The sequence below is a fragment of the Budorcas taxicolor genome, chromosome 11 (genome assembly GCF_023091745.1).
Source record: "Budorcas taxicolor isolate Tak-1 chromosome 11, Takin1.1, whole genome shotgun sequence".
NCBI lineage: Eukaryota > Metazoa > Chordata > Mammalia > Artiodactyla > Bovidae > Budorcas > Budorcas taxicolor.
In genome coordinates, this window is record NC_068920.1 from 19,663,297 (window position 1) to 19,688,376 (window position 25,080).

The 25,080-nt window shown below is 43.1% G+C and overlaps 1 protein-coding gene across 1 annotated transcript; it reads left to right on the forward strand.

Moving 5' to 3' along the window:
• The first annotated feature begins 1,866 nt into the window (after positions 1 to 1,866).
• On the forward strand, positions 1,867 to 22,737 carry MYLIP (myosin regulatory light chain interacting protein). Its single transcript, XM_052647784.1, has 7 exons — positions 1,867 to 2,161; positions 3,213 to 3,403; positions 14,593 to 14,778; positions 16,260 to 16,457; positions 17,129 to 17,293; positions 18,244 to 18,664; positions 21,234 to 22,737. The coding sequence occupies exons 1-7, from the start codon at positions 2,075 to 2,077 to the stop codon at positions 21,321 to 21,323; spliced, it is 1,338 nt and encodes a 445-aa protein (XP_052503744.1). The 5' UTR covers positions 1,867 to 2,074; the 3' UTR covers positions 21,324 to 22,737.
• The last annotated feature ends 2,343 nt before the right edge of the window (positions 22,738 to 25,080 follow it).

A 25,080-nucleotide genomic window follows, 5' to 3' on the forward strand; every position in this document is an offset into this window, starting at 1 on the left:
TCTCCCAGTTCTAAAATTTCTACAGATTAAGCACAGATTAGATGACAATTACACAAATGTTGTCTCCTAGATAAATTTCCCAGATCAGTAAACTGAAATTAAGTGAATCAGGAACAAGAGTTGATACAAGACAGGACTATTTCAGCAGCATATCCTGAGATGTATTATATATATATATATGTATACATATATATATATATATATATATATATATATATAAATATGGCTGTGTTTGGTCTTAGTCACGGCACAGGGGATCTTCCTTGCATCACATGGGATCTTTCCTTGTGGAGCAGGGACTCTCTGGTTTTAGCTCTAGGGCTCAGTACTTACAGGGCTAGGCAGCTGAGGTGCACTGGCTTCTTAGCTCCCCAGCATGTGGGATCTTAGTTCCCCTACCAGGGATGGAACCCATGTCCCCTGCATTGCAAAGCAGATTCTTAACCATTGGACCACCAGGGAAGTCTTGTGAGGTGTATTCTTAAGAGACACAAGGAAAGATATGCATGTGCGTGCCCTTCTGCAGCACTGGAGGTTGGGACGTGGTTTAGTTTTAGCCATCGTGAGCTTTAGTGAAAGACTGTGGTGGGATCCTAACCAGTAGTCTTCTCTTCTGATATTCTTACTTCTTTGTAAATAAATGTCAGCGGGACAGAAATAATTGGAACTCCAGGAAAGGGATAATGACAGAAGTCATCAGCAGGTGGTGACAGAGCTGGCAATATAGATCTCCTTACATATACCATAAACCGGGTCATTCAAATGCTTTCTTGAAAACTACCTCTGCTGCTCTTGCCAGCAACGCTGGGGGAAGGCAGGACAGACACTAGAGTCTCCGTCTGCCTGATGAAACACTGAGCTGCAGCGAGAAGTCAGTTTTTAAGGGTCCAAGGCTGAAAGCCACATCTCTGGCTTCTCCTATAAAGAAACCAAAGATGTAGGCTGAGTAACGTGTTGGCTAAGAGAAACAAGTGGTAAATGAGGGAAGAGTTGGAGACTTTAAAGTATTAATAGCTTCTATAGAGGTTCTGAGATGAGTCCCTTACCCTGAAGTTGAGGATAACACCTGGTTGTCTGAGAGAAAGGGCTGGCACTGGAGCAGGTGCTCAATTAATGTTTAATGAACAAATGAGACAGGGCGTGAGACAAAGATGCGCAACCTGAGAGAAGGTCTTAGTGCCCTGAACCGTGTTTTGATTCAGCACAACGGGTAAACAGAAGCCTTCGGAGAGGGTTCATAGAGAAAGCACTAGAGGAGAAACTCCTTGCCTTATTGAAGAGCAACTGTACAAACTTTTATACTCAGATTTTGTTTATTTTTGATTTTGTTTATTTTTTTCAACGACGAGATCTAAAATAATGAACAAGAATTCTGCCTTCCAACCAGTCACTGTGGCAAACCCCAGAGACAAGAGTTTTTTCAAGCTTTGGAGCTGCTCTGCCTTCACCCCTGAAACGTGCTATGGAAGCGACCCAAGGCTTCTAAAGAATAGCAGCAGCTTGCAGACGATTAATCACTGTAAATTCAAGCCCGTCAAAAAGGCTCGGGAGCTCCAGGCGGTCGCGGGCTCGGAGCAGCGTCGCCCAGCGGGCAGACGCAGCGGCTGCGCTCCGGGGCCTCTCTCTTCTGCACAGCGTTCTGGCGCCCGCGAGCCGCCAACTCCGGGGCGGCCGGCGTGGGGGGCGGGGGGACACTCCGCCGGCGCTGGGAGGGCGGGCGGCGGCTGAGCGGGCGCCGCTATTGGCTGGCTGGGCGGCGGCGGAGGGGCGGGGCCGCCGTGATTGGCGGGGGGGCCCAGCCGATGGGGGCGGGGCCGTTATATCTGAGGAGTCCCCCGTCGCGGCGCAGGCAGTCGGGCTGCTGGAGTGCGGCGCCGCCGCGGGACCCGGGAAGCCGGCTGACGCGCGGGCTGGCGAGGCAGGGGGGGGTTGGTGTGCGGCGGCTGCGGGGCGTAGGGCAGGGGTCTGCAGGGCTGCCGTCTCCCTGGGGCCAGCCTTGCCGATCCCGGAGCTGAGTCTGAGCCCCGCGCACACCAAAGACGAGGCGGCTGTGGCAGCAGCGGCGGCCCCAGCCATGCTGTGCTATGTGACGAGGCCGGACGCAGTGCTGATGGAGGTGGAGGTGGAGGCGAAAGCCAACGGCGAGGACTGCCTCAACCAGGTGAAGACCGGGGGGCCCTGCCGGCCCCCTGAGACCGGGGTCGGGGGGCCTCGCGTTGGTGCCGGCGGCGGCGGTGGGGAGTGCGCCTCAGGCGCCCGGCCTGCGCCCCCTCCTTCCCGAGGCCGTAGGGGCGCGCGGCCCCCTTCCTGGCGCGCGCGGGGGTGGCCCGTCGGTGGGGGTGGGGCGGGGGCGCGACGGGCCGCGGGCCTGCCACCCGGTCCCCCAGCCCGGCACTCTGCCGGAAGAAAGCGGCCCGGCACACCTGCTGCAGGTGGTGTGTGCACGAGGCTGCCTGTCGTCCCCGCGGGGCCCGGCGGCGCCACCTGCGTCCCGGGATGAGGTGGCCGGAGGCGGTCGCAGGTCCCTCAGGTTGCTGGCCAGACAAGCCGGGCCCCTTGCCTCTCACTGCTTCTCAAGCGGCCGGTTCACCTCCCTGCCTCTCCCGATTCGCTGGCGACGGTGGGTTTGGGTCATAAACTCCTTGGTTGTCTGTCAGCACGCGCGTTTCCTTAGGAGTAAAAACCGTTCCAAACAGCGCCTAGCGGTGTGGCAGACGTCAGGATTTGCTCTCAAGTGAAACGCTGTGCCTTCAACCCACCTCGACCTGAGATGTTTGGAAAGCCTTCTGTAAAGCTTAGCAGACACTTGTGGCGTGTTTCCTCAGTGTGTTTATTTTTTTGGAACCCAGATGGTTAAAATTGTCCAGATAATAAGCTGCCAAATCAGCTGTGCAGATTGTGCTGGTGGAGGGAATTCCAGTGATTGGAATAAGAAGGAAAATACCCCGTGGATTCCCCTCCTCAGGCTTTCTGGAAGGCTGCATTTTGAGAACTCCTTTTGTGCCTGCCTCTATACCACGACTAGTGGTTTAGCATCACTGGAGCCTTAGAACTTTGTTCTTATAGCCTACAACAGGAATTGTAACACCGTTGTTGAACTTTGTGGTTGTTTTTTTTTTTTTTAACATATGCAAGAATCTTAGATGGAGTCTTGGTTTGCTTTGACCACATGGACCGCTTTCTTATATATGCTGCATTCATTTTTGTTTTAGGTGTGCAGGAGATTGGGAATTATAGAAGTTGATTATTTTGGACTGCAGTTTACGGGTAGCAAAGGTGAAAGTTTATGGCTAAATCTGAGAAACCGGATCTCCCAGCAGATGGATGGGCTAGCCCCTTACCGGCTTAAACTGAGAGTCAAGTTCTTCGTGGAGCCTCATCTCATCTTACAGGAGCAGACTAGGTAAAATGATGCTAAAATAAACCAATGTCAAATAGACCTTTGATTCCCTTTAGGGAGAGCCACTGCACCTTCCCAGAGATGCTCACAGGCAGGTTTGTTTTGATACAGAGGTTCATAACTTAGAAGTTTTCCATAGCACAGTTCTTTTGTTGAGGTGAAAAGAGAGCAGCATAGTTGCCCAGGGGTACATTTTCCAGCTCTTGCGGTATTTTTCTTGTCTTTATAAACGATGGGAGAGCAGGGATGAATTCTTACAAACGTTTGAGATCAGCGACACAACTCAAAAAAATTCTTAAAAAGAAAGAAAGAAGACCCAACTGACTTCCTGATAACAGCATCTACTGCCCGATAGTAACCTCTGCCTCAGCAGTGTTACTGTAGGTCATTGCAGACTGTTCTAACAGAAAGCAGGAAACAGTTCCTCTTGGGTTACTTAAACTTGGTCAACTTCTTCAGCCTAGTGTCAGATTACAGTGTGTAGCAAAGAGCTCTTTTTCCGAATTTTTTAAGTTTTTCAGTTTCTTGCAAATGCAGTTAAGAAAACTGGTCTAACACCAGTAGTAACATGCTACCCCACAAACACATTACACATGATTGTTGAGTTTAGATTGCTAAATTTCTGTCTCTACTTCTAGAAAGCTACCAGTAGTACGAGACAATTGGAGTGTGTGGTTTCCTTTTTCAAACAGAAAATGGATTCTCCCCTGGACTAGACATAATACTTTCCTCAAGGATGAGCTAAGCTAGGAAACTGGTGTTTAGTATTTATTGCTGAAATGCAGGAGACCTAAATCTTATAGTGGTATATTTATTTTTTTTAAAAATGGAAAATGACTACTTTTAAACACAGCAAACTTTGGATCTTGGTTTTAGTGTTTTCCTACTTTGGCTTGGAAATTTGCCACGACCATAAAAAATGTGAGTGTGACAGTTTTGAGTAATGATGAGTGAGCCATATTCTTTAGCAATTTTTAGCATGTCATTTTATTTTTTTGGTCGTTTACCAGAGGATGGCTAGACACACATTTTGAAGTACTGTTTATTTGAGTTTGAAATCTCTGCTTTGCCTTGTTATGGAGCTTTAAAGGGTGAAGGAAATGTTCAATTTTGTATCTGAGAGAAGCTAGTATATTGAGTTCTTAGTGCTTCTAAAAATGTCTTGCAAAATATTCAAGTAATTCCATGTTTAAGAATGTCTTAGCTGTCTGTATGACATCAGGATAGGTTGCACTTTTTCTTTTTTAACTTAAAGCTGGTTTGTGAATGCTACTTTGCAGTTCAGTTTGATAACTTGCAATTGAGTAAGAAAAAAATATATGTAAATATATAAAACACAACCTCTTGGAATTTTCATTGTTTAGTTTTATCCTGATTTTGCAGTTATTTCAGGGCCTCCATTTACAAATCTATTTTGATGACACAAATTTATTTTTTTAATCTGCAGAAGCTTGGAGGACTAAATACATCATTAAATGATAGCAGTCATAACAGTGTAACATGTGCATTTGTATTATAAATGCTTACAGATTTTACAGTTTGCTACCAGACATTCTTTACCTGTGTTTTCTTATAATAGAGTTAATAACTATTATCAAATCCATTTTATTCATGTAAGAAATACATTTTATGAATTAGAATTGGAATTAAATTTCCTACTCTATTGACTCAATTGACTTTGACTCTTGAGATTCAAGCCTAATAGCACTCAAAGAATGCACATACCTGGTTAGACTCAGTAATTTTAATTGATTTTCATTCCATTTGAAATCATACCAAAAAATTCAGGTGATCAAAACTTTTGATTTTTAAAATATTAGTATTTTACTTTTCTGTGGGGTTGTCTGAAGTAACAGAATTTTAAGGAAATGCCACCTAAATTGTATATAGCATTCAGCTTTATAGATAAAGTGGTTTATAATTAGCTTTGTACCTTTTCATTAGGAACATAAGTTGTGCTGGGCCCAGTTTTGCTATAGTTAGCATTGTGTTTATGTGCCAGATACTACAGAACAGGAACACTTATTTCCCCTAATGTTAACATAGTAAAGCTGGTGATTAATGTTTTTGATGTTTAATCGTTTGTTATAAAATATTGGTATAAAATGCCATGGAAGTAAAATAGATCTATTTACATAGTGAGTAAGCTCAGCTTTGCCAGTCCAGTTATGAGAGGTGATATTTTAGCATCTCCCAGTCAAGTCATGAGGGTGCACTTAGTATACTGGAAGTGTCTGGACAGTTTATTAAATGGTGCTGAAATATCCTACCCAAGCTGTCCTCCATGGACAATTAAAGCAGCCTGCTTACAGTAGAGCTGGCCTAAGGGGCGGCAGTTCATACATTACTTTGCATCAAATTAGGGAGGCTGCTAGAGAATGACAGGTGGAAAGGCCTGTCTGATAGAGTCCTAGAGGCCACACGGAAGCCCTGCATTCTAGGTTGAGCTCAGCCACCAACCACTGGCGTAAACAGCCTTCTAAGACTTGAGACCTGCTGAATACCCTGAAAGAGTTTCTTTAAGATCCCTTCTAGCCGATTTTCTTTTTTTTCCTTTGGCTTCTATTTCTCTTCATATCACTTCTCTAATGCTTTTTTCTAGATAACATTTCTCTGAAGATAGAAAAAACATTTCCAGTGTCTGCTTAGACAGGGAAATAGAGTTAGTCTGGTCTCTGATGTGGCCTAATTTTAGATTTGATTCTTTACCCAGACTATTTTGTTTGCTCTTGAATGAGGAATTCTGGAAAGTAACCGGAGAGGTTTGTTTAGACTCAGCTGGAACATTTCAGAGAGGAAGACAGCAGGTATTTTCAGCAGATGTTTGCCATTCTGTGGATTAAAACGAAACGTGAGACTAATATATTCTGAAAATGGATCTGAAATCTCAGTGATCTTTGAAATTCTTACCTTTCAGAGGCTCTTGGTTATTCACAGCAATTCCGACCAGATTTTGTCATTATTTTCAAAACCAGAGGTTAGAGAATTATATGCTTCAAGGATAGTAGGTATTTATACCATCCACTGCCAATAAAACCTTTCTGTTTCTCCTGACTTTGCCACGTTTTAGCAGAGCTCTGTGTTCTTTGCTAGGGGGCACCCTTCTTAGTTAAGATTCACCAACACCTGAATCCTTTATCCCAGAGAACAATCCTCATACAAGCACTCCGTGAGTGCTAAAGTACATGTTCATGGAAATGTTGTAATCCTGAATGTCGCATCCCATTAGGGTCTTAAAGTTGTGAGCAGTGATGAGTGTGATTGCAGGCCCCAGCTCACTCATCACTCCTTGGAAAAGCCTTCTCTAGGCCCACTGAGGAGACTGAACTCTCCTTAATATATCATGCCACTTTCCTTTACAACGTTTAACGAATGTGTAGCACTCATTTACTTTTGTGACCATTTGCTTATCATCAGCTACTCTAATAATCTAAATTCCATTAAGAAGGAGCTGATCAACCATATATCCCCAGAGTCTAACAAGTACCTGGTGTGTAAATATTTGCTGAATCAATGAATTAAGAACTTGGAAGTCAGTAAAAATGGGGTTAACTGATACTGATAATACAAATTTTCTTGTAGATATTGACATGTTTTGCCAGTTTGCTTCTATAACCTGAAAAGTTTGAGATGATCTAAAAGAAATCTCATCATTAAACGTTTTCTAGCGGTTCTTCTTGATTAATAATTTGCTCAGTGTTTGGCATTCTTCTGTTTGCTTGCTTCCTTCGCCCCCTCTTCAAAGCCATTTGTTCATTGTAGCTGTTTGTTCTTATCAAGGATGAACTACCACCCACCTGGACCTTTTATGAAGTTGAGATAGTTTTCAAGCTGCAGGCCGGCTTTATCTAATTTCAGCAAATTTGTAGGTCCTTGATACTTATTAAATTCAGTTTTTCTCCATCTCCCAACAAAAATCACTTAGACATGCGAAAGTTCAGGAACGATGGCATCACTGAAACCCACAAAGCAAATACCACATATAAACTATAGGCAGAGATGAGGTGATAAGCTCAAATCAGTCCACAGCTGAATCACTTGACCCTAGCCCATGCCTGTAATCATGTTCAGAATCTTATAAAACATTGTCACGAGGGTAAATGTTGATTACAGAACTTACCTTTGTATGATTCATGATGGGTAAATTCCATAGGATGCATTGCAGGAATATTATGTTTTTTAAATCAGTTACATGTCTAAGAGTGGAACAACACATTCTTTTTTTTTTGATACACCCAAATATAACACTGGCCCCAGGAAAGTAAAAAAGGTTAAAAACAGACATGTATATTATTTTCAAAGAAAGTATTAATTACATTTCTGAATGCTAATTTATTAAGTCTTTCTGCTCAGAATATGGGATGTTTGTGTGGTTTTCTGTTTATTTTAGCCACAGGATGCCCACCTGGGCACCTTCATCTCTTTTTGAACTTCTGATACTTATATATACATATAAAATATCAGAGAACATTGAGAAATTGATTTGTAGCCAAAATGAACTTTTCATTTTGAATGTCATTATAAATAAAATCTGACTATTTAGAGGGCACTAAGGGTCAGACCCTGGAGAAAGCAATGGCAACCCACGCCAGTGCTCTTGCCTGGAAAATCCCATGGACGGAGGAGCCTGGTGGGCTGCAGTCCATGGGGTTGAGAAGAGTCAGACATGACTGAGCGACTTCACTTTCCCTTTTCACTTTCATGCATTGGAGAAGGAAATGGCAACCCACTCTAGTGTTCTTGCCTGGAGAATCCCAGGGATGGGGGGAGCCTGGTGGGCTGCCGTCTATGGGGTCACACAGAGCCGGACACAACTGAAGCGACTTAGCAGCAGCAGCAGCAAGGGTCAGACCCAGGGTGACCAGTGGGATTAGGTTCCAGGTATATTTATTCTGAGTTGTGTCCCTGATTCCAGGCTTCTAATCTAGATTGCTGAGGAAGAGATTGTAGTTGACACTCTTAAGCTCTGCGATTGCCTGGATTGTTATTTTCCCAGGGACAACTATCTCCAGTGAGTGAGTAATCATACCTTTTAGAAGTGAGATTTAATGCTTCGAGGTACTTTTTCTGGAGTGAGTTGTAATCAATTTGAAGTGAGGAATTTCTCTCACCTGTACCCTCCTTACCATTTAACTGCTTTGGAGCCTGAGGAGGAAGCAAATTTATCAGTGATTCCCATTTTACATTTTGGGCTTTGAGAAAGATTTCCTTAAGCCTGAATAGAGACCTGACTTGGTAATTACTGGCTGTGACAGTTTTCTCAGTTGCAAACTTTCCATGAAATGTGTTAGAGTTGATGGTTCATTTTAGTTATGGCTCCTCATTTGAATTCTGAACCTTGACCCTATTACTAGTATTATGTTCTCAACCTCTTAACTATAAAGATTTTCAAATGTACAGATATGTTGAAGATTTTTACATTGAACACCAAAAACACCTAGATTCTGCTATTAACAGTTTGACATTCTTGTTTTATCACATATTTATCCACTTATTGGTCCCTCTACCCATCTATCAATTTTTTTTAATACCTTTCAAAATAAGTTGTAAGTAGATATCTCCCTAAATACTTCACTATGCATATCGTTAACTAGAACTCAGTCTTTGCCTATAGTTCTTTTTTCTTTCAATATAAAATTTCATATGATGAAATGCATAAATTGTAATATTCCACTTGGTGAGTTTTGGCAAATAGATGTACCTGTTTAAATGAAACCCTTTTTAAGATTTAGAATATTACCATCACTCCAGAAAGTTCCCTCATGACCTTCTGCAGTCATTCTCTACTCTCCTTCCCTACTTCCACCTCACTCCACAACCAGGTTGTATGTTTTTCCAACATAGATTAGTTACGCCTGTTCTACCTCTTGTCAGTGGAATCACACAGTAGGTATTCTTCTGTGTCTGGCTCCTTTTGTTCATCATAAATTTTTTGAGACCCATCGTCTTGTTGTATACATTAGTGACTTGTTGCTGTTGATTGCTGAATAGTATTCCATTGTATTATGTACTGCTGATTATTTATCCATACTCCATTGATGAACACCTGTTTTCCAGCTGTCATGAAGAAAGCTGCTATAAACATTCAAGCACAAGTCTTTTTTTGTAGACATGTGTTTTCATTTCTCTTGAGTAAATAAGATTGAAATAGCTGGGTCATAGAGGAGGTAATTGTTTAACTTACAAGTAACTGCCAGACCTTTTCCAGAAGCAGTTGTACCATTCTGTGCTCCTGTCAGCAGTGTGCGGGGGGGCCAGTTTGTCCACATTCCTGCCCGCCTTCTGCTGGGTTTGCAGTGCTAGCGCATTGTGGTTCTAATTTCTACATCTCTATTGATTAATAACACTTTCTCATCAGCTTATTGGCCTTTCAAACATCTTTTGTGAAATACCTGTTCAGGTCATTTGCCCATTTTTACTTTAGTTGTTGCCTTTATTTTTGAGCTGCACACTTTCTTTGTATATACCAGTTTTTTGTCAGATATTTGTTTTATATGTGTACCTTTTTCTTGTGATTTGGCTGGTGTTTTTTTTAATGCATTTTGACTGGAAGAAGTCTTTAATTTTGGTTAAGTTTCACTTATGCACTTTTTTCTTTTATGATTTTTGCTGACTGCATTCTGAGAAACCTTTGCCTGTCTCCAAGTCATGAAGATACTCTCCTGTGTTTTGTTCTAAAACTATTACCATTTTGGCTTTTATATTTAGGCCTGGATCCATCTTGAACTGATTTTTGTTGCTCTGGAGTTTAAGATACAAAACAAACGTATAGCAATTCTGTTGTGGTTAGATAATTTTAAAATATAACCTGGCAGTTAGAGCTTGTGGTTTAATGACTCATTGAACTGAGGCTCGCGTTCAGGTGACCTCAGTGGGTGTCTCACTCTGTGAGGGACTAACCAGCTGTTAAAATGGAGAGCCAGGTTCAGTCAGTCTCTTGGGGAGAAATTCACTTCAGTTATTGGGACCGGAGAGTTTTTAAAAATAACTATTTAGTAGTTTGCCTGCAATGCAGGAGACCTGAGTTCGATCTCTGGATCTGGAATATCCACTGGAGAAAGGAATGGCAACCCACTCCAGTATTCTTGCCTGGAGAATTCCATGGACAGAGGAGCCTGGTGGGCTAACAGTCCATATCCGCAGAGCGTCAGATACAACTGAGCGACTAACACTTTCACTTTCAGCCATTTTAGAGATGTTTTAGTTGGTTACTTCAGTTTAATAGTGAATGTGGATATAGTTGTCTTATATTTGTGTCATGAAAAGCTTTTCACAATTACATAACCGGCAAGATAACCGGAGGGCAGTAATAGAGAGTAACTGTCCGTGATGAACAGATCCACAGCTCCTGATTGGTTTGCAGAAACTTCTGCTTTGATTATTAGATGATTTCTGTATGAGACGAGGCATGGTTTAGAGGAGAGTATTCTGATTACAGTTCTTAAAAGATAAAAGACCTAATTTTATGGCTTAAAATTGTGGAAAGGAATTCATTTTAAAAATAGAGGAAATTCTAAGTACATATTTCTAAACAAAACGTATTAAGGATGTGTGGCTCTTTTTTTTTAATTAAAATATATATCCTCATATTTATTCCTATTTTCTTTCTTTTTAATCTTCCCTAATGCTGCAGTAAGTGTGAATTCATGAATGCAAAAACATGAGTTAGCTGGTAATTTTTCACTTTGGGCTTCTAAGCCCCATCCTATGCTGAAAGTATCCAGTTTCTTAGTAACTGAGTAAAACTGGAAGAATCATGAATTTCAAGGTGCAGCCAAAGGAATGTTTAGAAAATGAGCTTGTCTGTTAAGATAGATTCATAGACATTTGCTTAAGACATGATTTTGTTCAAAGGCTTTCTTTCTGTTTATGCTTCTAGCATGTAGCCTAAATTGAATTAGATATGCCAATCACTTTTGATCTTTGGGGAAAAAAAAAAAGGCAGTTCACTGCAGGTCTGACTTCTTTGAACACATCTACTTATTTTGAGAATATTGGTAACCTTTAACCCAGCCTACGAAAAGGGAGAGGGTGAAATCCATGAACCAGTCAGTTACAGGCCAAATAGTTCAAGGGAAAATAATAGAAGAAAATACTTCACTCAGAACCACCCCTAACTGTTGAGCCATCCCTGGATTCCTTGCTGTCAATGGTTCTGCACGCCCTGTCATCCTCCATCTGGGAAGAACACATTAAATAAAGTCTGCTGATGGCCTGCCGCCGCTGTGACCTTTGCTATCGCTGCTCCACGTGCTCTTCTGGAGAGCATAAACTTGTCACCTAAGTGCCAGTTTGCAGCCTGAGTTATTTTGATAGGATACTTTCCTTCACACCAAAAGACTGTAAGTTCCATCAAAAGAGGAACTATCACATATATTCACCCTTGAACCCCAGAACTCCAGCACAGGGCTTGGCACAGAGACGATGCATGACGGACTTGTTGACTTGAAAAGGTTGCTTGATTGCCATGAAATGGCAAAATGCATGAAGCGCCCTACCAGAAAGGTTCTGTAAAGAGGGGGATTTTTGTACTTAAGAGGGTAGCAGTCGCAGTACAGCCTAGAATGTGGAATATATAGAAAAGGCTATTGCCCTCCACCCCCTTTTTAAAAATTCCAACTCACATGCCGAGAAAGGATCAGCGTTTCTCTCAGGCTGCTGGCCACCTGTTAATATTTTGTTATTGCTTCTCTGCCTTTGATTTTGGCAGTTGTCTGTCTAGAAGTTGGCATGGATAGTTTAGAAAAAGAAATTGGACTGATTTTGAACCTCTTCTTTTGCCGGCTATACTAGTCTCTAACTTAATACCTAGGAAATCAGTTAAAAGACACTTTCACATAAGCAGTGATTAAATCGAGAAGACTTAGTTGGGCTGATACCCTTGAAAATATTTCAGCACATGCTTTCTTGTTTAATGTAAGCATATACTGAGATTTTTGTTTGCTGCTAGCATGTCCTCTGATGACTGCAGAGACAGAGGTACATAAACCAAGATGAAGTTTACCGAATGGTTGTCTAAAAAGCCTTCTGGGGACTGAAGCAGTGTCGCAACACCAAGATTTTATGGGGCTGCTAGATCTCAGTCTTTCGATATTTCAGAACAAGTTATTTTTGTAGTCATTTCTTTCCCCAGTACGGACCCCCTTTTCAGTTTAGCAGTATGTCAGAAATACTTTAAAGACAAGCAGATGTTTGGTTTAATAAAAACCATGCTTGTGTTCTCTCAGTGCTATTATGCATTCTTACTGTGATTTCTTCATAGGGGGCTTTGAATGAAAAAAAAAACACTGCAGTGTTTGGCAGAGTCTGATAATTTTAAACATTTCTTTATCGTTGTAGAAGGCACAAAATGTTGAATTTAAGCATTTTTTAAAGGAGGATTAATGGCTCTTGTCAGCCCAAAGTTTTGAGACACTCAGCAGTGCCCCTCCTTGTTTTTTCTAGCCTCAGGTTCTCCTGCCTTGCATTGTTCTCATACCTTCTACCTGGATGTCAGACACAAGACTAACATAAATAAAAGTGACTTGAGGACTCGAATAAGGATATCCAGCTGAAGGGGGAAGCTGAGTTTAGGAGCCCTGTTCAGAGCTTTACAATGATGATCACAATTCATTTGTTAATTGAGGGAGTAGTGTGGCATTTCAGCATGTTGGAAAGGATGTATTGAGTCATCAGGGAAAGTTATACTTCTGCATTTGCCAGAGACAAATTTCATAACCCTGGCCAATCTGTCTATGACAGTTTAAACACTCTGTTCAGAGTCTTAGGCAATACAAATTGTCAGGTAACAACATCTGAAGTTTTCAAGGATTCTAAGTTTCACTTACTTTTTGGTAAATGTGGAATGCAGTGTTGCGAACAGTTAGGACAGGGTCAGATGGAATGAAACTAGGATGGGAATATAAACTAATTGCAGACAGTGTGTAGTTTTATGTACATTTATAGAACTCTTTGATGTTAGATGCACTTAGAAAGTCAGTTTACATGCAGCTAAATGGTTTGTGTGTGAATTAGACAGAAGGGTATCCAGATGAGGGGATAGGAAGAGTGGCCTTCAGGACAGAGGGAACAGCAAGACCAGAGATGTGGGAGTGTGAATATGCTTGGTTTTTCCAGAAAAAAAGAATTGTCCCTTTCCTGGGGCATAGTGGCTGGAGGGAATGACAAGAGTGCACGTGTGTTAGCTCAGTCACTTCAATTCTGTCTGACTCTCTGTGACCCTGCGGACTGTAGCCTGCCAGGCTCCTCTGTCCGTGGACTCTCCAGGCAAGAGTATGGGAGTGGATTGCCATGCCCTTCTCCATGGGATCTTCCCGACCCAGGAATCGAACCCGGGTCTCTGATATCTTCTGCGTTGGCAAGCGTGTTCTTTATCACTAGTGCCACCTGATATGGCTGGAAATCTGGGGCAAGACGTTGAGAAGTCTGGGTTCATGCTGACAGTGTGCTTCCTTGGCAAACAATGGGGATGTCTTGAAGGATTCTGAACAGAGGAATGGCAAGTCTATATCAGAAGCAAGCAGCTTGGAAGATGGATTCATGCAGAGTCTAGAAGATCAGCCTAGGGGATATTGTAAATTCTCTGACAGTTGAGAGCTACAGTAGGACAGAGGAAGTAAAAACAGGGAAAACGGAACTAGATTTAAAAGAATTTTCAGAGATAGAAATTAGGCAGAAAGAAAATGAAGAATCAAGATTGAGTGTGTGGTAAAAATAGCAAATCAGTCTCTTGTTTCCACTGGGAGAAAAAGTGGGTTTGGGGAGGAAGACAGTTTGGCTCCGAACAAGGTGAAATTGGGATACTGAAGAACACTGAGGGGCGAAGTCTGTAAGCTCTTGCACATTTGCATATGAGCCTTAGCAGAGAAGTTCAGGTGAAAACGAGAGATTTGAGTGTCATTTGAATAAGATATTAATTACACATCAAGAAGAAATTTTCTGATTAAGATCATTTCTTTTGAAATGTATAATGCAGAAACATGTATATAATTATTATGTGTGTATGTACTCCTTAGACTTATTTTGCCTTACTCATAATTTTAATAAAAGGTCTGTAAGTGTAAGCATTTCCCAGGTAGCTTTCTACCCTGCTCTGTTTTTCTTACTTAAAAGGGATTATGGAATTGCCATGCAGTGCGTCTGACAACCATGTTAGTCCCCCGGCATAACTTCATTCTCATATTGCTTTGCAGGCATATCTTTTTCTTGCATATAAAGGAAGCCCTCCTAGCAGGCCACCTCCAGTGTTCCCCAGAGCAGGCAGTGGAACTCAGCGCCCTCCTGGCCCAGACCAAGTTTGGGGACTACAACCAGAACACGGCCAAGTACAGCTACGAGGAGCTGTGTGCCAAGGAGCTCTCTAGTGCCACCTTGAACAGGTGAGGCCTCACTTCAGGCTCCTGTTTGTTGTCATGGATCTAGCAGATTTATAAGAATCTCCAGGAGAAAGATCAAACTATGATAGATACAGATAATTTGTGAGGTTGAGACTAGACCATTGCCCACTCTAACCAACTGTTTTCAAAAGATTCTTATCCTTTTCTTTGAGAAACTTACAAACACAAAATATAATCCACACAAATAAATGCCCTTATACAAAATGCTGTGTAACAGAAATTATAAAGTCTCTGGCCTTTTAAGAATGTAAGTCTCTTAGAGAGTCTATTGGGTATGTTGACCTTTCCTTCATCCCAGAAAGGATTAAATCAAGAGACCTAACATAGGTGTTTTAAGTATCTATTCATGGGTAATGAGTTGCCCTCCAAAACTTAGTGGCTTCAAACAGGAAACATCATCTCACAGTTCTCTGGGTCAGGAGTCTGGCGTGGCCTGCCTGGGTTCTCTGGCTTCGGATCTCTCAGGAGGCTGCAGTCAAGCTGCCCATGGGGTTCACCCTCGTCCGAGGGCCCAGCTGAGGGAAGGATCCGCTTCCAGCTGGGCTCAGGTGGCTTGTTGTTGCCTGGCCTGGGCCCTTACCACATGGGCCTCTTTCCATAACATGGTGACTAGCTTCCCCCAAGACAGGCAGTCCGGTCAGAGCAAGAGCGAACACCCAAGATGGAGTCTTTATAAATTAATCTCAGAATTGAGTGACAGCCCATCCCTTTTGCCATAATCTGTTCATTAGAAGCAAGTCATTAATCCAGCCTATACTCAAGAAAGGCCTCCTGGTGGCTCAGATGGTAAAGCATCTGCCCGCAGTGCAGGACATTCCTGGGTTGGGAAGATCCCCTGGAGAAGGAAATGGCAACCCACTCCAGTACTCTTGCCTGGAAAATTCCACGGACTGAGGAGCCTGGTAGGCTACAGTCCATGGGGTCGCAAAGAGTCAGACACGACTGAGTGACTTCACTTTCTTTTTTTCATACTCAAGGAAGTTATAGAGGGGTGTGGATACCAGGGGGTGGGGATCTTTAAGGACTATATTGGAGGCTGTTCCACCCCAATAGATAAAATAAATCCTGCATATTTAAGTTCCAAATGACCTAATCAATCCCATATAATGCTATATTATAATGAAACTTAGAAAGTAAACTTAGACAAATACATGAGCCATTCCTAGGTATAAATTTCTTACATATATTTTTAGAGATTTTCTGTTCTTTTAATTTATCCTCATCTGGCATCCCCAGTAGTTTTTTCTACTAAATATTTAATAGTTGAGATCTTGAACAGTGTCTTAAAAGTATTTTACAATAAGGTTGCTAATTAAATGAAACATCAATAATATATAGCTTTAAGTTTTTATGATTCGTAAATGACAGTGTCAGTCTAATTCACTAGTGGAAATAATAGATTTCTCTCTGAAGACTGCATCAGTTAACCTCTCTGTACACTCTGGCCTTTTGGTGTCTTACAGCATTGTGGCAAAGCATAAGGAGCTGGAGGGGACCAGCCAGGCTTCAGCCGAATACCAAGTTTTGCAGATTGTGTCAGCAATGGAAAACTACGGCATTGAATGGCATTCTGTGAGGGACAGCGAGGGGCAGAAGCTCCTCATTGGGGTTGGACCTGAAGGAATCTCCATTTGTAAAGATGACTTCAGCCCAATTAATAGGTATCCCAGGTCTTAAATTTGTTTAGGGTGGCTCAGACGGTAAAGCGTCTGTCTACAATGCGGGAGACCTGGGTTCGAGCCCTGGGTTGGGAAGATCCCCTGGAGAAGGAAATGGCAATCCACTCCAGTACTGTTGCCTGGAAAATCTCATGGACAGAGGAGCCTGGTACGCTACAGTCTATGGGTCGCAAAGAGTTGGACATGACTGAGCGACTTCACTTCAAGTGTGTATATACTCTTATAGCTCTGATCATGAAAATAGAAAGTGGAGAGGGATTTACTAAACAGTCATCCTTTAGGGATAACATGTTTCATTTGGGATAGGTACATTAATTTTATTCAGGTCTTGATAACCATTCCATTATTTTTTTTAAATGCAGGCTTAAGTGTACTGATGTGGCAGAGTTAATATTTCTCAAATGTCATTCATGGCTATAAAAATCTCATTTCACCTACACACAGTCCCCCAAAATTCCCTCTAGAGCTCCTCTTCACTTACCCCAAGTGCTTTTCAATGAACCTTTATAACTTGCAAGCAGAGTGCTTATCTGATGGTCTTATCTGAGCATCTGGTTTTACGGCTGGGCCGCGGCCCATGGGCACCTCACTAGGTGCCTGCGCAGTGGCGGACCTCCCCTGAGTTGGCTTACTTTTCTCTTCCCCCGTTTTAGGATCGCTTACCCCGTGGTGCAGATGGCCACCCAGTCAGGGAAGAACGTGTACCTGACCGTCACCAAGGAGTCTGGGAACAGCATCGTGCTCTTGTTCAAGATGATCAGCACCAGGGCGGCCAGTGGGCTCTACCGAGCCATCACAGAGACACATGCGTTTTACAGGCATGTACCCTTCCTGTGCTCCATGACCCCAGGGTCTGCCTCGGGGCTGAGGTTTCCAGGTGACAGCAAGCCTCCTACAATTCCTGGGATCATTGTGTCAGTGAACCGTGTACAGAGTTTAAAAAATCGGCTATTTGTGAGCCCTTCATTTCTGCCCTAGCAGGGGTCCTTCTCAACATTGTCCTGCTTTTCTTTCAGAACATGTGCACGTGGCGTGGAAGGTGTGAGTGTGAGCTGCACAGACTCGCTCCACTGCTCATCTCTTAGCCCCTTTCCTCCCCACCCCCACCCTCCCCACCCCCTGACCAAGGTAACTCTGAGTGAGGGCTTGTTCAGGGAGGGCTTGTTTTTGCCCTTGTTTTTTGCCCTTTCCCTGCAGGATCACCCAAGTTGTTTTTCCTCCCTGGGAGAGTAGCTGCTCTGAATCCTCAGTGTGTAATGAGGATCCCTCGATAACCATATTGATTCCCTCATTTCTGAGGGTGCTTTAGTGTTGTGATTTGACTCAAATATTTGGAAAATCAAAAGCTACAAAATGTAATTGGCAGGCAACTGAACTATTTTATGTTAAAATAGACACATTGCGAAGCAGAATGGAAAATTTGTAGAAATTTTTATCATAAATCCAAGGTTACAAAGAAAAACGTCCCTTTTCTCGCCATAAGCTGCCTTCGACTGTAGCTACTGTCCGTGGAGGTGGAGGTGCCCTCTGTGTTCACCGCTGCCCAACCAGAGGTCCTTTCTCAGGAGACATTTGAGAAGCATAGAGGTGGCATCATTGAGATGCTTAACACATGCGAGACTGGAAGGATTTATTTTCATGCATGCTGACAAGAATGTTAGATGTCTGCGGACATGAGCCTCCCTATTCACGGCAGCATTTAAGGTCCGGCTCGTGGGGACACCCAGGCCTGTCAGCACTGAGGTGGGTGTTGCATCTCTGTCCGTAGGTGTGACACGGTGACCAGTGCCGTCATGATGCAGTACAGCCGAGACCTGAAGGGCCACTTGGCTTCTCTCTTTCTGAATGAAAACATCAACCTGGGCAAGAAGTATGTCTTCGATATTAAAAGAACCTCCAAGGAGGCATATGACCACGCCAGGCGGGCTCTATATAACGCGGGTGTGGTGGACCTCCTACCCAGAAGCGACCCCAGCCCCCCAAACTCTCCCCTGAAGTCCTCAGAGAGCAGCACCAGCTGCAGCAGCTGCGAGGGCCTTGGCTGCCAGCAGACCCGCGCCCTCCAGGAGAAGCTGCGCAAACTCAAGGAGGCCATGCTGTGCGTGCTCTGCTGTGAGGGTGAGATCAACTCGGCCTTCTGCCCCTGCGGCCACACCGTGTGCTGCGAGGGCTGCGCCACCCAGCTCCAGGTGAGGGGGCCGCCTGGCTCCAGGTGAGGGGGCTGCCTGGCTCCAGGTGAGGGTCCACATGGCTCCAGGTGAGGGGCTGCTGCTTAGCTGGCGGCCCCGGGCCAGGTGCTGACTTGTGGAGGCACTGATGGAAAATGTCCATGTCCACCTGGGGAAGGTCTTTGTATTTGGTGACTAGGAAGGTGTGGCCCTTAGAAAACAGTATAGATTAGCACACTTTTCTCGACAATGTAATTACTAAACTACAGGCTTCTTTCCAGTCCTGGAAACGAGGATCAGATTTACACGGTAAGACATCTCGTTGGGCTGGACCTTCCAACAAGATCTCCCAAAAGAAGGCTGAACTCCTTTTCCATTTCATGTTTTCTCTGCTTCCTGACACTTAGGAGGATGGTGTCTTTTACTTATTTATTTGGGGAAGAATTCTTAGAGTTTTGGGTGATAGTTAACTCACAGTAGGTTGTTGCCTGATTATTTATGATTCATTTCCTTTTATTACCAACTGTGTTTCTCAGGTCCCCTTGGATTGGCTCTCAGTTAGCAAGTCAAACTACTTTTAAAGTTTGTACACAAAATAAAGTACCTCTTACATAGTAGGTTTTCCTTTCTTGCACCTTGCATTTCCTTTTACAAAAATTTTTTCAGTTTGTTTTCATCCCCTAGAACTGTTAGCTACATGTCGCTGTGGTTTTATGTAAAATTAGCCCTAAATAACTTCTAGTCCTTAAGAAGCTGCTAATTTCAGAACTATTTTTAGGGCTACACATGAGCCAAGAGGATGCCTGCATTCTTCCTTAGACTATGCAATACACTCTTTCCCCAGGAGTGGTCGTGAATTTGCCTTTTTCTGTCCACGTTGTCTGACCCTCACACCTAAGGCTCCCCCTGTGATTGAGGAGGGGATCTGCTTGCTGAGAGGCCAGCCCAAGGGTGGGGGTGGGGGTGTGTGACTGTCCTGTGACTGGAGCAACCATGCTCCCTGGCCATGTGGCATCCACCCAGTGATGTTGTCCAAGCCAACTAGCCAAGGACACAGTCTCTGGAAGGGTCTCTGCATCTCCTGCATCCCTGCCCGAGGCTTCATAGTCAGCGCACGTGGGGACTACAGTCTCATTTCACAGCAAAAGACCGTCAGTAATCATTTCACTCACTGTGCCGTGTTTAGAGTCTGACTGAAAACCTGGTTAATTTCCTTTAGTTTATACTTTTTCATAATCTTTAGTTTTATTTACTTACTTTTAAAACTTTTTATTTTGTGTTGGGGTTTCAGTTCAGTTCAGTTGCGTCCGACTCTTTGCGACCCCATGAATCGCAGCACGCCAGGCCTCCCTGTCCATCACCAACTCCTGGAGTTCACTCAGACTCAACGTCCATCGAGTCAGTGATGCCATCAGCCATCTCATCCTCTGTCGTCCCCTTCTCCTCCTGCCCCCAATCCCTCCCAGCATCAGAGTCTTTTCCAATGAGTCAACTCATTGCATGAGGTGGCCAAAGTACTGGAGTTTCAGCTTTAGCATCATTCCTTCCAAAGAAATCCCAGGGCTGATCTCCTTCAGAATGGACTGGTTGGATCTCCTTGTAGTCCAAGGGACTCTCAAGAGTCTTCTCCAACACCACAGTTCAAAAGCATCAATTCTTCGGCACTCAGCCTTCTTCACAGTCCAACTCTCACATCCATACATGGGGTATAGCCGATTAATAATGTGATCGTTTCAGGTGAACAGTGTAGGAACTCAGCCATACATAGACATGCATCCTTTCTCCCCCAAACTCGCCTCCCATCCAGGCTGCCACACAACATTGAACTGAGTTCCCTATGCTATACAGTAGGTCCTTGTTGGCTATCCATTTAAAATATAACATTGTGTACATGTCTATCCCAAACTCCCTGACTATCCCTGCTCTGCATCTTTTCCCCCTGGCAATCAGAAGTTCATGGTCTAAGTCTGTCTCTTTCTGTTTTATAAGTAAGTTCATTTGTATCATTTCTTTTGAGATTTTACCTATAAAAGATGTCAGGTTTCCCTTGTGGCTCAGATGGTAAAGAATCCGTCTGCAATGCAGGAGACCCAGGTTAGATCCCTGAGCCGGGAAGATCCCCTGGAGAAGGGAATGGCAACCCCGTCCAGTATTCTTGCCTAAAGAATTCCATGGACAGAAGAGCCCTGGTGAGCTGCAGTCCATGGGTTGCAGAGAGTCGGACACGACTTTGCAACTACACTTTCACTTTCATAGGTGGTATCATATGATATTTCTCCTTCTCTGCTTGACTTAACTTCATATAACAATCTCTAGGCCCATCCATGTTGCTGCATATGGCATTATTTCATTCTCTTTAATGGCTGGGTAATATTCCATTGTATATGTGTATTATCATCTTTATTTTTAATCCTTTGTCAAGTGCAAACTTACAAACTGGTCAGAAAGCAAAGATCTCTCCCAGGGAAAAGCTAGAAATAATTGTGACCACAGCGTATTTAGAAAATGCGCTGTAACAGGTACCACAGGTAAACACTGAAGACACAGATCCGAGAAGGTGTCCTAACCTGTAGTGCCGCTTCTTTTCTAGTCGTGTCCCGTCTGCAGATCACGGGTGGACCACATCCAGCACGTCTACCTGCCAACGCACACCAGTCTTCTCAACCTGACTGTGATCTGATCTGCTGTGCACTTACAGGACATGCCATGTCTCCATGAACTGCACTAGTATAAGCTATAAAAGAGAGATTGTGGAGAGAAAAAATACTCCAACACCCATCTGCCATGCAACGTATAGGGGAAGAAAAACCAACAAGGAAGAATAGAAAGAATATAACTACTTCTCACCGCCAAAATGTACCATGTGTAGAATCAGCACCTGCTGGGTGGTGACCAGGAGGAGCTCTGGGACCCAGATACATTCCTTGGACTTTCCTTCTTTTTATGATCAAGTAAGGAATCAGGAAAAATCTTTGACATCAGTTAAGTGGCAGCCTAACCCTAAAGTGGGTACCTTTTAGAAAATGATGTTTTAAGTCTCCTTAATGTATCCCAAGGTAAGTTTCCTACCTGCAGCCAATTTTGTAAGAATTTGTTTTAAGGATTTACTTGGTTCTTTTTGTACGGGTCACGGAGCTCTGGACATTTTTAATAGGAAAATTTTTCTTAAAGAGATAGTCATTTTAATGTCATTTCTGTTTTTTCTAACTTGTTCAAAATGATTGGGAGGCAAGCAGATTTAAAAATCGATTCGGGAACTTTTTTTTAAAGTGGGCAACAAAGTTGTCAGATTTAAACCAGTCTGGCCAGTGGAAAGCAGATCACTCCACATGGATGGATTCCTGTCCCTTCCGTCTCCCTTCTTCTTAGCACATCCCCAAGCCTTTCAATGATAGAATGCTACCAGTTTAGTTAGACGATTTCTATGTAGTAGTTGGCACTCCTTGGGCCTCTTGAGTTGGGGGAACATTTTAAGATTAAAAAGGGAGTGCATGTTCCTTGGAAGGGAGAGCATTGCTCGCCGAGATGATGCTTCATGGCATACAAATGGGGTGGTTCGTGAATTCTCCGATGCACCCTGCTCCAGCTTCACCCGGTGGGGTTGCTTTTGCTTGATCCATCAAGCCTTTTACAGCCTTATCATAGATGTCCTAGATATTATATGCTTTTTTTCTTTTTTGGTAGTAAATGCTTAGGTATTAACTCTTTGTTGTCCCTCTATGTTATAGAGGGGTTTCGGGTGTTTTGTTTTGTTTCTGTATTCTTAATCATGTTTTTCCACTCCCACTTGGGAATTTTGGATGCTGGTCAGCTTGTGGGTTTTCTAGGATGTTGGGAAACCTAGGTGACCTTATTGGGTGCAATACTAGCTACGTTAAAGCTAGAAACCTACACTGTCACTTTACTGAGATTTCTGAGTATACTTTCCATATTGCCTTAATGTAGCAGTAATGTGTTTATGCATTTGTTTCTTTGCACAGACATTTTGTCAAATATTAAAACTCTACTTTTTTATGGCACATATTAGCATATAAGCCTTTATTCCAAGAGGTATTTATTTTTTCACTTGTAAAAAATAATGTTTCCACATAAAGAACTCTGTTATATCCTAGAGGACTTCTGTCTTTTATATTCAGGATAATAAAGACTTTAAAGCAAACATGGGTGTTTGTATCATCATAGTGATTGTCATTTAAGCCAGTTTTTAATCATTTAAAAAGAACACAGATAACATCCTGGTTAGTATCTACTGTGGTCCTTCATGGAAAGTTTGAACATGTTCAGAGTATTGGCTCTAACTGTGGAGAATGTTTACCAGTTACTCATTCATCTATGTTTTCTGGTTTATAGGATTGGAATGTAGGTGACAGTGGGGTCATATGCACAAGCAGAAGAGAAGTTGGGAAAAGGACTGTAAAGTACTGGAGAAGGAAGGGAGTGGCAGAGTTGAAAGTTAAAAATATAAACCTGGGTGGTACCACTAGTGCGTGGCCTAGTCAGGACAGCTGAGTGTCGTCCCGGGTCCCAGCAGAGACAGCCCCAGGCTGCAGACATGACAACTGCCTTCCATAGGACAGCTTGCCTGCTTCTGCCAGTACCTCGTTGCCCTGCGTGTGCCAGTGTGTGCTCATGAAGTACGTTGTGGAGCAGAGTACAGTGCACGTAATATAAAGAACTCAGAACTATCTGTGGCAGTTGTGTAATTTCAGCTGCTGCAGAAGTTCAGTACAAGTGCAGTGACTTTAAGTAAATAATTTTCTAAAAGTCAAGAAAAGCAAGATTTGTTTTCCACAAGTCAGCCCACCGTCAATTTCTAGGAATTAATTCATTTGTTCAATCAATACATTTATTGAGCACCTGCTAGGTTATTATGCAGCACCGGAAATTTAATAATGACCATGACATGAATGATATAGGACTTAACCTATAATTTACACTGTTTTCTCTATATATAGAAATTAATATTCAGAATCATAGAATATTAACACTGGAGGGAATCCTAAGGGAGATGGTCTCAAAATGCTGGCCAGAATAATGGATGGATGGATGACAGGCCAACAAATGGATGAGATATTGTTCACTCTTCTAGACCGTGGACTCCTAAAATTTAATGACTAACATAAAAACTACTGTATTACAAGGTGACTTAATAGAGCTATAAGAAAAGTGCTATGGAGGCACAGAAGTTGATGGTTGGTTCTCCTTAGGAGCCAAAAACCCTGTAAGCTGAGCCTCAACATTATAGAGGAATTTTGCTAGGTGGTAAAGAAAGCATATGGTGCACAAAGGGTTAGAGCGCAGTTTGGGGGTCTGGACCATCTGCTGTTGTCAATGACGTGGTAAGAAAATGAAGCTCAGAAGGGAATGTGGCTAGAGTTACAGTAGTGGACGTCCTTGAATTCTAGGCTTCATTTGGACTTGGTTCTCCACTGCGTTCAGAACCAAGAACTTTTGAGGATGAGGGGGTGGCAGTCAGATCTGGTTCTTGCACAGGGAACTCCTACCTCAGAGGAAAGGACGCACAAGAGCAGGAAGAGAACAGAAAACTCAGTTTTGATCATCTATTGACATTACTTTGCCGACGAAGATCCGTAGAGTCAAAGCTAAGGTTTTTTCAGTAGTCATGTGTGGATGTGAGAGTTGGACCATATAGAAGACTGAGCATTGAGGAATTGATGCTTTTGAACTGTGGTATTGGAGAAGACTCTTGAGAGTCCCTGGAACTGCAAGGAGATCCAACTGGTCAATCCTAAAGGAAATCAGTCCTGAATATTCATTGGAAGGACTGATGCTGAAGCTGAAGCTCCGGTACTTTGGCCACCTGATGCAAAGAGCTGACTCATTAGATTAAAGGCAGGAGGAGAAGGGGACGACAGAGGACGAGATGGTTGGATGGCATCACCAGCTTGATGGACATGAGTTTAAACAAGCTCCAGGAGATGGTGAAAGACAGGGAAGCCTGGCATGGTGCAGTCCATGGGGTCACAAAGAGTTGGACGTGACTGAGCGGCTGAACAACAACAGTTGACATGGAAATGAGACAGATCAAGAGACTTCAGGAGTATGATCAGTATTTAGTGAGACAGATGAGTCATACACCAATTCTAATTTGTATAAAAACTTGGGTTGGAACTTCCAGAGGATGGTAATGATAAAGAGAAGCATTTGATGGCCATTACATTTAATTGATACTTGAAGACGTGACAATTCTAGCAGTCATGCATAGGAGAGCCTTAAAAGGAGGAAAGAAGAAAGCTGGAGAGGACCCTGAAATGACCCAGATCTAAGGTGGACAGTGAGACTAGGAAGGAGTCTGAGAAAGACAAAGGGATGAGGAAAAATCAAGAGATTGAAAGCCACACCTGGAGACAACTTCAAACAGGACTGCTACATCCAAACAGGCCAGCAGAGTCAAGGAGCTGGGGGACCGAGAAAGG

What these genes read in the sequence shown, in the direction of transcription:
- MYLIP (XM_052647784.1), top strand. Translation starts at nt 2,075, where the DNA reads ATGCTGTGCTATGTGACGAGGCCGGACGCAGTGCTGATGGAGGTGGAG. An exon ending in TCTAGTGCCACCTTGAACAG is followed by an intron (nt 14,779 to 16,259) that starts GTGAGGCCTCAC and finishes GGTGTCTTACAG; the next exon opens with CATTGTGGCAAAGCATAAGG. An exon ending in GCTGCGCCACCCAGCTCCAG is followed by an intron (nt 18,665 to 21,233) that starts GTGAGGGGGCCG and finishes CTTCTTTTCTAG; the next exon opens with TCGTGTCCCGTCTGCAGATC.